This window comes from Mercenaria mercenaria, chromosome 10 (assembly GCF_021730395.1).
Source record: "Mercenaria mercenaria strain notata chromosome 10, MADL_Memer_1, whole genome shotgun sequence".
In the NCBI taxonomy this organism is placed as follows: Eukaryota; Metazoa; Mollusca; class Bivalvia; order Venerida; family Veneridae; genus Mercenaria; species Mercenaria mercenaria.
This window is the reverse complement of record NC_069370.1, coordinates 71,497,787-71,513,780: the sequence shown is the minus strand read 5'-3', so window position 1 is coordinate 71,513,780 and position 15,994 is coordinate 71,497,787. Positions and strand designations below refer to the sequence as shown.

The window sequence follows — 15,994 nt, the reverse complement described above, 5'->3', positions numbered from 1 at the left end:
ATTTTCCTCTATTTTATCACTTTATTCAGTGGGCCATCTGCGGCCAGCGGCCACCGAAATTGCCTCCCGACCGCCGTATTTGACCCCTTTCAGCGGCCATTTTTCTTCTAAAACCAATTATTTTTAGGCAATAATCGCCGAAGATACCCGATTTTGAGAAGCACGTGGTTGCTAAGTTTCACGTGACTTCACCACAAGAACGACAAAATGACATGAGCTTCTCAATTAAAACTGATAACCAAAGGTTTAATCCCCTTTTGTTATGATCAAATGGCCAGTAATTATCGGTAATTAGCATGTCACCTCGTGTCAGTTTTGTTGTTCACAGTTTGACCTCGGTTAAAGATAATACTCGATAACTAACCAGTAGCATAATATTTGTGATTTTTTTATACTTCTGTTATGAAAATACTATTAAATTTATACCAAATTAATTGTGTTTGAAAAAAAAACATAAACCACTCTTATCTTTTACGGAACGTAACGGCAATCTTAGATCTAGCGTAGACAATAAGCGCCGAGAGTGGCTTCCCTTACCAAAATGGCGAAAATTGTAAACAAACTTGTTTGAAGTTGGAAAATTGTCTGTAACAATTTTTGTGGTAAAAAAAAACGCGCCGGAGTTTTCGTACTGTGAAGGCAAATGCACGTCATTGTATTCTGGCAAAATAATAATGGAAACCCCAAAAAGAAATGGGCCAAAAGGCTATAGACCGGTCAGAAGTTTGAAAAATACATATACTGGCTGCACCTCCGATCGGCGGTCACCTGGCTTAAGCGGCCAAATTGTCTGCTTCCCTTGGCTGGCTGCTTAAGACAGGTTAGACTGTATACATGTTCTAACTGGTTGTCTGCTGTGCATGAAAGTTTAATAAAAAGAAATTATATTGCTGCTTGGTGCCTGGATAATTGTCATTGAAAATTGAGTCGTCAAGCATATAACAAGGGTATTTGTGGGTGACTGGGCTAGTGCTGATTTATATCCCTGGTAATTTGTTGGATTGACAGAAGTTAATATTCCCTACATGTATATTATTAAGGTCAGGCAAAGAAAAATGATTTCTGACACACATAATAAAATGTTGTTTTGAAGGGCAAGGGTTCCAGTTACCATTGTCATCTGCTCATGGACAGGGTTTACCAGAAATGTCTATTAGACCATCATTTCCTGGATTTCCACCACAGAACTTTCCGTAAGTAGATGAGCATTAATTTTTACTAAGGTTTCTTATTTCTAGGAGTTTAATTTTTCTGTCAAGATCTCATATTTGATACGCATTTTTCCCAAATAAAAAGGTAAAATATGGCAGTAACCGAAAATGACTGTTTCTCACAATTATCTGTAACAGAAGTATGTTTTTATTCAGTTGATATGACGAAGGATGATTGTCTTCAGAATAATTTCATGAGAACATAGCCAGAACAAATTATGCCTATACTAACTCCGGAGTGTTTAAATAAATATAAACAGGATTCTGTATATTATTTTGATTCTAGTAGGTCTTACATGTATTATTGTAGATCAAATATAAAAACATTATTTCTTATTTGTGAAAAGTAGGTTGATGTTGCATATTATAAAGAAATAAACATGATTTTTTGGTGTAAGAAGGTATTTGTATGTTACTTTATTACAGACGGCCACCACCACCACAGGCGGCACAATTCCCGCCAAATTTCATCCCCCCTGGTTGGCCGTCAATGCCAGCAGATGACACAGCAATAAATGACAGTAGCAGACGTAACATGCAGAAATGGGAGTCAGATGAGGATCTCGGTGATAATGCTACCATCTCTCCTATTCTTTACTGTAATCTGTGTCATCCCGAGCTGAAGAGACAATATCCAGGTATTTGGCAAATCAGTGCCCAATATTTTTCTGTGAGGACTTCTTAATTTGAAATACTCGAAGGCCTTGAAGTAGTTGACATTATAATTATGTCATTAAGATAAATCTGAAGAATTTAGAGACAGCTAAACGTAAAGGCTGTTTGGTATTGCAAACATTCCTTAGTAAAGAACAGTAACTAAGGGATGGAAGATTAGAACCCATTCTTGGAACAAGACTGTTTTCCAGAAAGGGATTGTTACAAAATTGTTTATTCCAGTTCCAGGGTGCACTTTTTTTTAATGTTTGCTTTGTACAGTTTATATGCATTTAAATGTCTCATTTCTTACAGACTGGTCTGAGCGATCAAAACAGATTGCCAAGATCTGGCGTAAATTGACACCGGATGAAAAACAGCCTTACCTGGTAATTTGAATTTTCATGTCTCTTATTTTTGAGTACGTATTATACAGATTTTTTTCAGAATGAAAAACTGTCAAATTATAACCTTAATTATGTCTCCCCCAGGAGACATATTGTTTTTGCACTGTCCGTCCGTCCGTCCGTCCGTCACACTTCATTTCCGAGCAATAACTGGAGAACCATTTGACCTAGAACCTTCAAACTTCATAGGGTTGTAGAGCTGCTGGAGTAGACGACCCCTATTGTTTTTGGGGTCACTCCGTCAAAGGTCAAGGTCACAGGGGCCCGAACATTGAAAACCATTTCCGATCAATAACTAGAGAACCACTTGACCCAGAATGTTGAAACTTCATAGGATGATTGATCATGAAGGGTAGATGACCCCTTTTGATTTTGGGGTCACTCCATTAAAGGTCAAGGTCACAGGGGCCCAAACATTGAAAACCATTTCCGGTCAGTAACTTGAGAACCACTTGACCCAGAATGTTGAAACTTCATAGGATGATTGGTCATGAAGAGTAGATGACCCCTATTGATTTTGGGGTCACTCTGTCAAAGGTCAAGGTCACAGGGGCCTGAACATGGAAAACCATTTCCGATCAATAACTAGAGAACCACTTGAGCCAGAATGTTGAAACTTCATAGGATGATTGTACATGCAAAGTAGATGACCCCTTTCGATTTTGGGGTCACTCCATTAAAGGTCAAGGTCACAAGGGCCCGCACAATGAAAACCATTTCCGGTCAGTAACTTGAGAACCACTTGACCCATAATGTTGAAACTTCATAGGATGATTGGTCATGCAGAGTAGATGACCCCTATTGATTTTGGGGTCACTCTGTCAAAGGTCAAGGTCACAGGGGCCTGAACATGGAAAACTATTTCCGATCAATAACTAGAGAACCACTTGACCAAGAATGTTGAAACTTCATAGGATGATTGTACATGCAAAGTAGATGACCCCTATCGATTTTGGGGTCACTCCATTAAAGGTCAAGGTCACAGGGGCCTGAACATTGAAAACCATTTCCGGTCAGTAACTTGAGAACCACTTGACCCAGAATGTTGAAACTTAATAGGATGATTGGTCATGCAGAGTAGATGACCCCTAACGATTTTTGGGTCACTTTATGAAAGGTCAAGGTCACAGGGGCCTGAACATTGAAAACCATTTCCGGTCAGTAACTTGAGAACCACTTGACCCAGAATGATGAAACTTCATAGGATGATTGGTCATGCAGAGTAGATGTTCCCTAACGATTTTAGGGTCACTCTGTTAAAGGTGAAGGCCACAGGGGCCTGAACATGGAAAACCATTTCCAATCAATAACTTGAGAACCTCTCGACCCAGAATGTTGAAACTTCATAGGATGATTGTTCATGCAGAGTAAATGACCCCTATTGTTTTTGGGGTCACTCCGTTAAAGGTCAAGGTCACAGGGGCCTGAACATTGATAACCAGTTCCGATCAATAACTTGAGAACCACTTGACCCAGAATGTTGAAACTTCATAGGATGATTGAACATGCAGAGTAGATGACCCCTATTGATTTTGGGGTCAGTCTATTAAAGGTCAAGGTCACAGTGGCCTGTTCATGTAAAATCATTTTCTGGAAATAACTTGAGAACCACTTGACCTACAATGTCGAAACTTAATAGGATGATTGGACATGCAGAGTAGATGACCCCTATTTATTTTGAGGTCACTTGATCAAAGGTCAAGGTCACAGAAGCCTGAACAGTGACTTGAGAACCACTAGGCCAAGAGTGTTGAAATTTAGCGGGATGATTGGACATGTAGATGATCCCTATTGCAGCCAACCATCAGTGTCTCTTTGACTTTCGCTCCTGACCCCTATTGACTTCTTGGCTATAGGACTTTGCATTGGGGGAGACATGCGCTTTTTTACAAAAGCATTTTCTAGTTATTTTTCAGTAGTTATGCCCTTTCAGTAACGGTCTCAAAATAGCTGTGTATGATATCCTCTTAGATAGAAGCCTTCACAATTTGTGTATTATATCTCTTTTTTTGAAAGCAAAAAAGATATGTATAACTTTCAGAAAGTGGTTTTCATGCTTTGGAATTTTAACTTCATGCCAGTTCTGCCTGTACAAGTAGGCATGGACACAGCAACCTCTGACAGAGTACTGGTTTGAATTCCAGGAAGCAGATGTGAAGTATATTATGTAATATCAAGAACTTTTTTAACTGTGAAGTATTAATGTTTAAACTTACTGAATTCAGCTGAAGGCAAGGAAGAATAGAGGTAACATTAAGGCTAAAGCACAGACCAAATTGACACCAGAGCAGCGCAGGAAGAAAACTGAAGCCCTTATTCAGCAGCAACAACAACAACAACAGCAGCAGCAGGGTCATTTACCAGGCATGCCAGGAATGAGAGCACCAGAAATGTTTCCAAGCCCTGAGGGCAAGTATTTAGTTATTGTCTCTTGTTGAACACTGTTAATGGCATCTCTTCAGTACCATTTAACAATGTATTTTCTTTGCAGTGTATTATCTTCATTGATTTAATATCTACTGGTGGTCAATACTAGTCATGTCAGTACTGAAATCATACAATTTACATTGTCATTGAATTTCCTGGTTGTGCTAGAAAATAAGCTATTTTGTGCAAACATGAATTATGGCATTTCAAATTTAAATTAGAAAAACAAAAATATTTATTTATTCCTTTTGAGCTTTATCTTTCAAAGGGGCACAAACTTTAAATATACAAAAATGAGTCCCCTCGAGATTACACTGTATGTAGTCAAGTTGTATGTATGGAATGGACATACTTGAAAAGAAGATTATAATAGCAGAATATAGATCATTGTCAGTATGTTGCATATCTTTACTGCAGTTGTTATATAATAAAAGTAGAATTGTGTTTTTAATTAGCAGGTGCAGCAGGTATGCAAAGTCCTATCCATTCAAGTCCAGGTGGTATGCAGAGTCCGATGAGGCATGGTTCTCAAATGATTCCAGGAACACCTGATGGTAAGATATTGTTCGTTGATTAAAGAGAATTCATAATTCTGGTTTTTAAGTGTGAAAATTTAAGTTGGGAGAGCAGTCTCGGAATACAAACCTTGGCATTGGTCAATTTTAAATTTGTCTTCAGAAACAACCAGTCACATGCTGGTCTCCAGTTTTAGTTTTATAACCTTGAATTAAGTTGTTTAAAATATACTCATTTTTTTCGACTGGAAACATTTTGCTTTGTGTTTGGATACATTCCAATAATCATGTGGAAGCCAGACTTTCAGAGATGATTACCTGTGATAAGTAATTGGTTTGAAAGGATGAATGATCTGTTAATATTTATTGTAACAGCCTACAAAATTTGTCTACTTTTGGATTCTGTTCATTGTAGGTCATTCACCCGGTCAGCCGAGTCCTCAAGGGTTCCCAGGGCAACAGCAGGACCCATATCACCACATGCCTCCTACACCTCGATCCCAGGACCCATATGCAGTTACTCCGCCAACATCTAGACAGCCAGGCTCTGAGTTCAGTGTACCCCCAGGAACTCCAAGAGCAGAGGCTATGGGTCAGTCTCCAGGTAGAAAACCTGTAGATCCCTACAGTCAGCCACCTTCAACACCTAGACCAGGGGAGCATCTGCCACAACCAGACCAGTTCAGAAGCCCTGTCAGGGGCCCAGATCCATTTGGGGCAAACACTGGACTTCAGCAGGATTCATTTGGACCAGGTGTTCCAAGAGCTCAGCCAGGGATGGGACCACGGCCGCCGCTGAAAGGCAAAGGTATATGGCCTGGCCAAGACCAAGATCCTTATGCTCATCCCCCAGGAACACCTCATCCACAGGGTTCTCAGATGCCACATAGATTTGAGAGGCAGTTGAGTGCACCACAACCTGCTGCGAGCTCTGAGGAGCAATTTAACATGCCACCTACTTCAGATCACCCTGAGACCACGTCAGCAGCGGATCCATTTTCACAACCGCAGGCTGCACCACATAGCAGAATGCAGAGACCTCCTATGCAGAGAATGCAGTCAATGCCTGGGGTTGAAGGTCATATGTTACCAGGGCAACAGTTCAGACATCCATTCCGTCCCCCACACCCTGGTATGATGAGGCCCCCAGGTATGCCAGCAGATGTGTTCCCTGGAGGTGTGAGACCCAGGATGGACATGCCTCCTCATTCTGGAATGAGACTTCCAGAAACCTCAGCTGTAAGTATATACATAGATGATTATGTCATTTCGTTATTAATATATGTGATTATGTTGAAATTAGTTATTAGTTCATTTTATGTAGATGTGAAGTTTTGTTGATAATATTTGATGTATGCCAATACAGTCTGAAGACATTACATTGGTATTTACAGTGTGACAAGCACTAAAACAGAAACACATGTACAAATAATTGTCTCTTGGTTTTCTTTCACATAGATAGTTGGTACTTTGAAATTAAGGGACAGCTGATAAATATACATATCTTTCATAAAATTTCAGTAGAAATAAAGGACTAAGGAGTAATTATTTTGCTAATGTATCATGTTTCTTATACAAATAGTTGGTCAAAAGACCCATGGATCCTAAGGTAAATGAGAGGGAAAAATATAAATATTATATATATTTTATTTATGTAACACCCCAGTATAAAACCATGAGTGAATTTTCCTTCCTTTTTTTTAAACAGTTGCTTTTGCTAACTTGTTGTTGTCACCAGGTTCCAAGATTATAAAATCTTCAGTTTGGAGACCAGTTTTGAAATATAGCTCTGCATTTGGTCAATTCAAAAAAAAAATTTCAGAAACAACTAGTCAAATTCTTGAGTTGTCAGACTGGTCTCTAGAATTAATTTTATTATCTTGGAACCTGAATTATTGTTGTTTTTGTAGATGAACATAGTAATTGTATAGTTGCTAATAATAACCATGTAATCAGGATTTTCATACTGTCTGTTACAATAATTTCATGACGAGTGCAGAAAATGCTGTTCAGTTCACATGCTTTAAAGTCTGGTTTTACAAATATGATATAGACTGTAACTTACAAAAAAAATGTTCATGTGGAAACCATTTAAATGTATCAATGGACAGTTATAACAATAAATTCTTACCATTTCCTTAAAGAAAGTGTATCCCAAAGATGAACATTGAATGTCTTTTTTGGTTTGCTTTTTCTGCACTTTTGGAAGACACAGTATTTCTGTGTTTTGGAAGTTATCATTATTTTATGTTGGCAGTTCATAGAACAGCACAATATATTCAGTAGTGTAATAGAATGTTTATTGTTAGGTATATACAAAATTATTTTCATTGCTGTAAGAAAGAAAACAGAAGTTCTGCATATGCACCTGTAATCCAGCCACTCCCATTAGTTCTAGCAAAATTGTAAAGCCCTATGCACCTACCTACTATTACTGTCAGCATAGTTTGTATAATCTTTTTTACCCACTGGCTCTCCTTATTGCCTGCTGATTTGTAAATTCTGCATTGCCAACAAACTTGAATTTCAGCAAGATCAGTAAAATCCACAGCTTCGACCTGTTGCCCTCATTGCAGACTGTTTGTAAAGTCTTCTACATCTACTCACACATCCATGGCAGGTAGTGTTTGCAAAGTCCTGTACATCTACATGTGACCCTCATTGTAGGTTGTTTGCAAAGGTATCAATGCCCCTCATGGCAGTCTGTGTTTGCAAAGTCTTTTGCACCTACACTGGCCCCTCATTGCAGGTTTTTGTAAAGTCCTTCATGCCCCTCATGGCAGATTATGTTTGTAAAGTCCTTTTCATCTACCAGTGCCCCTCATTGCAGGTTTGCAGGTTGCGTGTGCAAAGTCCTCTTAACCTACTCCTGCTCTTTATTGCCAACAAGATTCCTGCAGTCCTCACTGCCTATACACATCATTCACAGGTTTGGTCTTGACATCTTCCTGTCGATGTCACTTTTGTCCTTTGACATTTGAACAGAGGCGTAGTCTTGATGTCTGTGGGATTCATGTCATTTGGTTACAGTAATTATTCATGAAAAAGATTATGCCTTTTGATAATTTGAAAAATGCAGAGGATTCTTTAGCAATCAGCCCATTTCAGAGCAAGTTAGTTCTGGTGTGAAATCCAGAAAGACAAAGTAATTGATTTACTTACAGTGCATAAGTAAACCCATTTCCTGTATTACGCAGCCACTTGCCTTAAGCAGTTTGTCAGTTTACTCCCAAATTGACTTGTTATTAATCCCCCACCACAAATGGTCTCCGTCCGTCCTTTCGTCCGTCCTTCCATCCGTCCTTCGGTCTGTCCGTAACACTTTTGTGTCCGCTCCATATCTCCTAAACCCCTTGAAGGATTTTCATCAAACTTGGGTTAAATTATCACCTCATCAAGACAATATGCAGAACCGATGAGTCAGCCTTGTCGGCTCAAGGTCAAGGTCACAGCCCAAGGTCAAAGGTTTGAGCCTTCCATTTTGTGTCCGCTCTATATCTCCTAAACCCCTTGAAGGAATTTTATAAAACTTGGGTCAAATGATCACCTCATCAAGACAATGTGCAGAACCCATGAGTCAGCCTTGTCGGCGCAAGGTCAAGGTCACAACTCAAGGTCAAAGGTTTGAGCCTTCCATTTTGTGTCTGCTCTATATCTCCTAAACCCCTTGAAGGAATTTTATAAAACTTGGGTCGAATGATCAACTCATCAAGACAATGTGCAGAACCCATGAGTCAGCCATGCCAGCTCAAGGTCAAGGTCTCAACTTAGGGTCAAAGGTTTGAGCCTTCCATTTTGTGTCCACTTTGTATCTCCTAAACTCCTTGAAAAATTTTCATCAAACTTGGGTCAAATGATCACCTCATCAAGAACTCATGAGGCAGCCATGTCAACTTGAGGTCATGGTCACAACTCAAGGTCAAAGGTTTGAGCTCTCTATCTCCTAAACCCCTTGAAGGATTTTCATGAAACTTGGGTCAAATGATCAACCCATCAAGTTATTATGCAGAATTCATGAGTCAGCCATGTCAGTTCAAGGTCAAGGTCACAGCTTAAGGTCAAAGGTTTACCCTTTCACTATCCATAGCAGTGGCAGGGGATTTAGCTGTCTTTCAGACTGCCTTGTTTCAACTTGTCATAAGCAGCCACATTATGTCACTTCTGGAAACCTTGGCTGGCTGTTTAATACAGGTTGTACTATAAACAGTTCATTAAAACTTGACACCACCAATGCATCAACCTAGAATGTTACATGCAACATAATATAGATTCTGATATCTGAAGCAGATCTAGTGCATATGGAGTCTTCTACTTTTAAAATTAAGGGTTCAAATAGAATTATTGTGTCAATGAAATAGCGATTTTGTCTTGCGAAGAATGAAAATTACAAATTAAAGACCATTAGTTTGTTTGTTAGAAATAAAGTATTATTGTTAAATATCAGAAAAAAGGAGTTTCAGCATACCAGAGCAGCAAGATAAAATCTAAATGCAGTGAAATCTGTATATAAATGCCGCAGTTAGGCAAGTCAGAAAGTTTCCTTTCTCTTCAGATGTTCATTATTCAGAGGTTAAAACACACTGCAAATATTTAAGTCTGAAATAAAAGATGTGTTGAGAGCCAGGGTTCCAATGTAATTATTAGTAGTGTTTTAAAACATGTATTGCTTATTTAGCAATTTCAATGTATCATACAAATTGTACTAAATATAGATATATCTCAACTGATTTCGTAAGCAAATACCAATTTACAAGCAATATAAAGAATTAAGATTTTGCAAATATATTCTTATATACATCGATTAAAATCAGAATTGTTGTCTTAATTGAAAGATTGTATTTTAGAAAAGTAATACACATTGAAACAAATACAGCATAATAATAACAGATTGCTAGAATTTAAGTGAATTGCGGGTTCTCTGTTAGGTGTCTTTAACACGGTTTGACCATACAATTTAATGTATATATCTAATGACAAAAGTAGATATCTCAACTGTTTGTGATAGAATACCAATAAACATAGATAAGAATTAGATTTTGCAATTTCCTTATAGAGAAAACATGGAATTTTTTGTCATAAGTTGAAAGATTTATTTTGAAATCGGGTACAAATCTGGGAACTAAGTACCAAGGTCATATACAGATGTCAGAATTTAAGTGATTGCGTCTGTTTTCAGTGTTTGATAAGAAGATATTCTATTACTAACAGTTGATATTGTAGCTAAATTAATCTTTTATTTTGCTTCTGTAGTTTCCTTCCACACAGCACACGTTCTCAGTATCACCTCAGTGTATTAATTTTATTTGTTCCGTTTCATTGATAGAATTTTCACTCCAGGGGAAAATTGACATCATAGAATGTCGTTGTGCTAAAACTGAAATTGATGCATAGGTTTATAATTATCAGAAAGGTTAAACATGCGTTTGCTAGAGCATCCAATTCTTTTGAAATCTCTGCCTACATTGAAAATTTCTACAGTGTACCCTTATCTATGCTCAGTGTACACTGCATATTAGTATTAATAGATACTTCACTGCCATTGGGCAAGTTACATTTGTAATCCAAATTTATGAAAAACATTCTTGAAAAATATGGAAGGCTTAATGGAAAACTGTAAAAGTGCTCTTTATTCATTGAATTACAGCAGTTTTCCATTTAAATCGTTATAAATGTAACTATATCTGTTACTGTCAGTTACTGACTTTGCTATACCTGTGGAAGTAGACTATATGAAAAGTTACTGTGTGGCTGATTCCCAGTATCATGTCACCTGGTGTTGTGTATTTAACCTATTTTCTCTCTATCTCTCTCTCTCACCGCCCTCCTGGTAGCTACAGCGGATATTTGCCGTGGCGAACCGTCAACACGTGTCTCCGCTGTCCAGGATGTGGCCGCACCATATTGCACAATCTCTACACGCGGCCGCGGTAAGTTGCACGAGACTGGACGCTTTATCCCATACAGCTCAAGAATAATAATTGCATGCTTTCTTTTAATATTTGTTGTCGCCATTAACGGTAAAATATCAGGAATTGATTCAGAGTCCTTGAATTGATGTCAAATATATTTTTAGTCAGTTGCAATACTGAATACTACACTTATCAAAACTTTTAACAGCTTGGTTCAAAATTCAGATGTGAAGGAATTGAACCATGAGGATATTAGCCCGAGTGTTTAAATATCCAAGTATCTGAATGAAAAACTGGTAAAACAGGTTATAAACCATAAGAAAGCCTTGTTTATTTTCATTCATACATCTTCATTGAAATATGAATTTTATTCAACTGAGTACTAATGAGTTGGACTTCTTTGCAGAAGTTTGATAGCAATCTGCCTGTCAGCTGTTGTTTTATCACAGAATGTAAACACTTGCATTCCTGCTTTGTGTAACTGATAAACAATTCGAGCCGTTTAGAGTACAAGTTTTCCTGAAGGTGGGGAAATGTTGCTTTTGATATTACTTTTATTATTTTGAAAGGGTTCAGAATCTATTCCTGATGTGCATGAATCCAAGTTGTAACCATCACAGTTGTATTCAGTGTGTATTTTAATATGTGCTTGTTCAGTACACTAACATAAAGTCTATGGTCATTTTGAATGCATTATGTAAATGAGTATTGTATACACCAAGTCCATGTAGTGAACTTCTGCAAATGGTCAATGATGAAACTTGATTTGTTTTATATAAGTCAGCAAAGAATTTCTCAAGTCTTTTAATGTTCCCAGAACTTTAAGCTGAATCTGCGGTTAAGTGATTTTTTTTCTAAGTATATAAATATTGAAAGCAAAGAAGTGTTCAGTTGCTTTTGCGAGTCGTACCTAATTTGCGAAAAACATCATGGTTGACCTTAAGGATGACTACCCGTAATAGGCCTCAGTTTCACCAAAAGCGTACATACAACTTCATAATGTAAGCTTTGAAAATGTCAAATGATAGAAATAAGGTGCACTAGACTAAGTTGATTCTAGTGACAGAAATTCTCAAAAATTTTCCTTTTCATTATCTCCGTGAAATTTTTGTTTTTTCATGAGTTATCTCCTGATAACTAGAAAAAATTAATCTTCTCTTTTCTAAGGGATTTAGATTTCTATTTTTGATATTTGTATCAGAATTCAATATGCAGCTTTCTAACCGCAATTTTCTCAAAATCAAGTCTAGATTCTCATATCAAAGGATTTTATATTTCCCATAGGCATTCAATGTTAAATTCAATATACGATTATTCTCCCAAAAAATCAAAAAATTTGAAAAAATCTCTCGGTGAAACGTATTTTAACTTTGAGGTTTTAAGTGACTAATTTCATTTAAATATTACATCCAGTTACAAGATATGAAATACGGCTATTACACCATGTTATCCTTAAATTTAGTAATTCAGTACTGAAACTAATAGAAGGTCTGGCAAGATGGATAGATTTTCATGAAAGTAATGTTTACATTTCTTACATTTATTGCTTGTTTCCAAGGTATGTTACAGATCTGTTTACCATTCTGTTACTTCTGTTGAAAAGCAGTATCAGGCACACAGCTTTAATAATTTTTCTAAATTTTCCGTTGGAGTTTTGTTCCATATTGAAGATATGCTCGTATTATCTTGTCTGGTCTTATCTACTCTTATCCGTAACAGGACAGAATATAATATTTACAAAGTAATGAATAGAGAAATGGTTGGTGGAAGCTCTCCCAAAGTGCATGCTCTGCAGAATGCTCTTGTTTATAATTCAACAAATAAATGCATGACAATTACTGTGACACATTCATATAAAACTTGTGCATGTTGGTATGATGGTGGGTGAGGCAAAGAGAGAAATTGCTGAGACTGTTTTAAACAGAACCTGCCTGCAGGGGATAGGGTTGTTTATCTCATGGACTGCATTCTGTGTAAATTTGTGCCATGTATGCTTGCTCCTGAAAAAAAACTGTAAAATTAAAAATGAACCATCCATTGTTTAAGGTGTTAAGATTTTCCCTGCATATAATAATCATATTATAAATGTGTACTCCATTGAAATTTTCAAATATATGGAACATGTTCTTGGTCAAAGGAATTATTTATAAAAAATATTCTTAAATATTCTGAATAATGCAAACTGTTCCATATAAAACCTGGTGCAGGCATTTGATACAGCACGTATGCTTAAGATTATTGTGTCTCATTTCTTTTTATTATGATTCCCCCTAGCAGAACTCAGAACATTGTTTTGTATCATTCCACTGACAGTAATTTTTGAGTTGATAAAGGAATAAACCAGTAATGGAAAATTGCAGAAAGTATTACATCACCTCAAAGGCATGAAGTTATGGAAGATACATGAACATTACTCTTAAATGTTTTTCTAAAGAATATATTTCAGACAAGTTAAAGAAAATACAAAAACAAAGTGTTTCAACTTCATTTTTTTGCTAGAACCACAATGGTCTTAATTAATAGATGCTACAAACAGGCTGATAATATTTATTTTATTGTGGTTTCAACTTATAAATGATATTGGTAGCCTGATAAACTTAAAATGCACAAACATTTTTCATGTACCTTAACATCTTAGTATATGGCATGTTCTGTATTTCTTTGAGAATATGTTAAGTCTTGAGTGGTACTTCACTGCATTATCAGTATGTTTTAAAAAAGTATTTTTACATGACTACAGACTGGAACCCCGAGTGATGTACAGAAACAGCAGATGATGGAGTTCTTCAAGGAGCAGGCAGAAAGGAAAAAACAAGGTAACAGTGTTCATACATCATGTAATACTTTCTTAGGGGATGATATGTTATACCTGGTAAAATGTGTCTTTGGTGTATTCACTGCATGTCACAATTCTACTGCTGCAGCTTACAAGAAAGACTGTAGACAAAATGAAATTCATGTACTGCAGGTGTTTTTTTTTATATCAGAACTAAATAAACAGGTTATGTAGCTGTTAAGAGCTTTAGTAAAGTGTGCTGTTATTATTTGGTCGAAAGTTCCACTATGTGGTAATGCTATATATGAAAAGAAACTTGAAACTGTTTTACAGAAGGTTATACAGAGATGATGGGGCAAGGGTTCCCAGCTGGTATGAGACCTCCACGGCCTCCCATGCCAAGAGAAGGCTTCCCACCACAGACTATGGGTCAAGGGCCATCCCAGTCAGGTGATATGAAGCCCAATCAAGATATACTTCAAGAATGGAAGGAAAAAATCAAAGAATCAGCAAAGAAACTCGGCTATGCTCCTGGTCAACAGCATCACGAAAGTGCAAGTACCGCACAGTCTGGTAAGGCACAACAACAGGTGAGCATTCCAGTTGCAGCAGATGGTAGTAGTGTAAAGAAAATGACAGAAACTAAAGCTGCACCTGCTGGACATAAAGCATCAGCTTCATCTGAGGAGGAGAAAACTGACGACACTGATGAACTGGCAGACTTCTTTAGTAAGTTTTTTAGCTGCTGTTTATTTATGGGTAAATGAAGTTTACATTTTACTCCTGGTTAACTTCTATATACTTCTCTGTGGCCGAGAGGTTCTGGTCGTTGATTTAGTATCATATGCTCCTCTTGTCTGTGGGTGTGAGCACTGTACGAGGATATCGTGTGAAAAAGTCTAAAAGTTGGCTTTCAGAAGGTTGGTGTTTCTCACCAGGTACCCGCCACTGATTGAAATAATGCCTGTAGGAACATCTGTTGTCTTCCGCCAATATTAAACTAGGATGGTCATTGTATAACCTGAACTGTATCGGTGTGACTGAAACCCTAACAAAGCAAACAAATAATAGTTTGAAATGGAACCACTATGTTTTAAAGGAAAAGGAATTTATATTTTTACTAAGTAATGAAGGAAAGGCAAAATTGATTTTATATGATTAGGGTAATTTAGTTCATTTTCTAATGCCTTTACATGAATGAATTTAATATAATGATTCGATTGCAGGTGCTGATGGAACTTTTGATATTTTGAAATATGCCGACCCTGACCTTGACCTTGGTTCCGATAACAAGACAATCTTTGATGACCTTGTGGAAGATGTGAAACCACAGGATGAACAAAAGAAAGCAGGAAAAAAGGAAGATGAGTTCTCTGAGATTAAACCACAGACAAAACAAGAAACAGAAGGTAGGCATGGGTGATGACCTGTTAAGTTATTATTGTAAATCAACTTTTTATATACCTTACTATAAATAGTAACAAAACTGCATAGGAACGAATCTGGTAACCAAAGCCAAATTATTGGAAACAGGCAATATAACCAGCGATTAGCCTGTTGTATGATGTCATTTTTAGCTCGACTATTTGAAGAATAGTCTAGCTATTCTACTCACCCTGGTGTCGGCGTCGGCGTCGGCGTCGGCGTCACACCTTGGTTAAGTTTTTGCATGCAAGTACATACAGCCATCAATTAAAGGCATATAGCTTTGAAACTTATTTTTTCTTTTTCTAGGTCAATTACCAACCTCTCTGTGTCAAGTCCCATAACTCTGACATGTATTTTGAGCAAATTATGCCCCCTTTGGACTTAGAAAATTTTGGTTAAAGTTTTACATGCAAGTTACTATCTCCAAAACTAATGCAGATATTGATTTGAAACTTCATATGTGTCTTTGGGGTTATAAAACTAGTTGATAGCAGCAAGTCCCATAACTCTGACTTTCATTTTGGCCAAATTATGCCCCCTTTTGGACTTAGAAAATTCTGGTTAAAGTTTTGCGTGCAAGTACATACAGCTATTTCTAAAAGGCATATAGTTTTGAAGCTTATTTTTTCTTTTTCTAGATCAATTACCAACCTCACTGGGTCAAGGC

At 37.2% G+C, this 15,994-nt stretch overlaps 1 protein-coding gene across 12 annotated transcripts in view; it reads left to right on the top strand.

The window, feature by feature from the left end:
* Positions 1 to 15,994, top strand: part of LOC123560649 (histone-lysine N-methyltransferase 2C-like) — a 108,055-nt gene that overhangs the window by 40,814 nt on the left and 51,247 nt on the right. For 10 of the 12 annotated variants that reach the window (XM_053553333.1, XM_053553340.1, XM_053553332.1 and 7 more), the window contains exons 30-39: positions 1,094 to 1,193; positions 1,638 to 1,849; positions 2,181 to 2,254; positions 4,498 to 4,681; positions 5,155 to 5,253; positions 5,630 to 6,453; positions 11,046 to 11,141; positions 13,864 to 13,939; positions 14,233 to 14,628; positions 15,126 to 15,308. In XM_053553333.1, coding sequence (XP_053409308.1) covers positions 1,094 to 1,193; positions 1,638 to 1,849; positions 2,181 to 2,254; positions 4,498 to 4,681; positions 5,155 to 5,253; positions 5,630 to 6,453; positions 11,046 to 11,141; positions 13,864 to 13,939; positions 14,233 to 14,628; positions 15,126 to 15,308 — 2,244 coding nt within the window. Of the gene's footprint in view, positions 1 to 1,093; positions 1,194 to 1,637; positions 1,850 to 2,180; positions 2,255 to 4,497; positions 4,682 to 5,154; positions 5,254 to 5,629; positions 6,454 to 6,796; positions 6,824 to 11,045; positions 11,142 to 13,863; positions 13,940 to 14,232; positions 14,629 to 15,125; positions 15,309 to 15,994 lie in introns of all 12 variants that reach the window. The other 2 variants (XM_053553337.1, XM_053553338.1) reach the window with 2 other exon arrangements.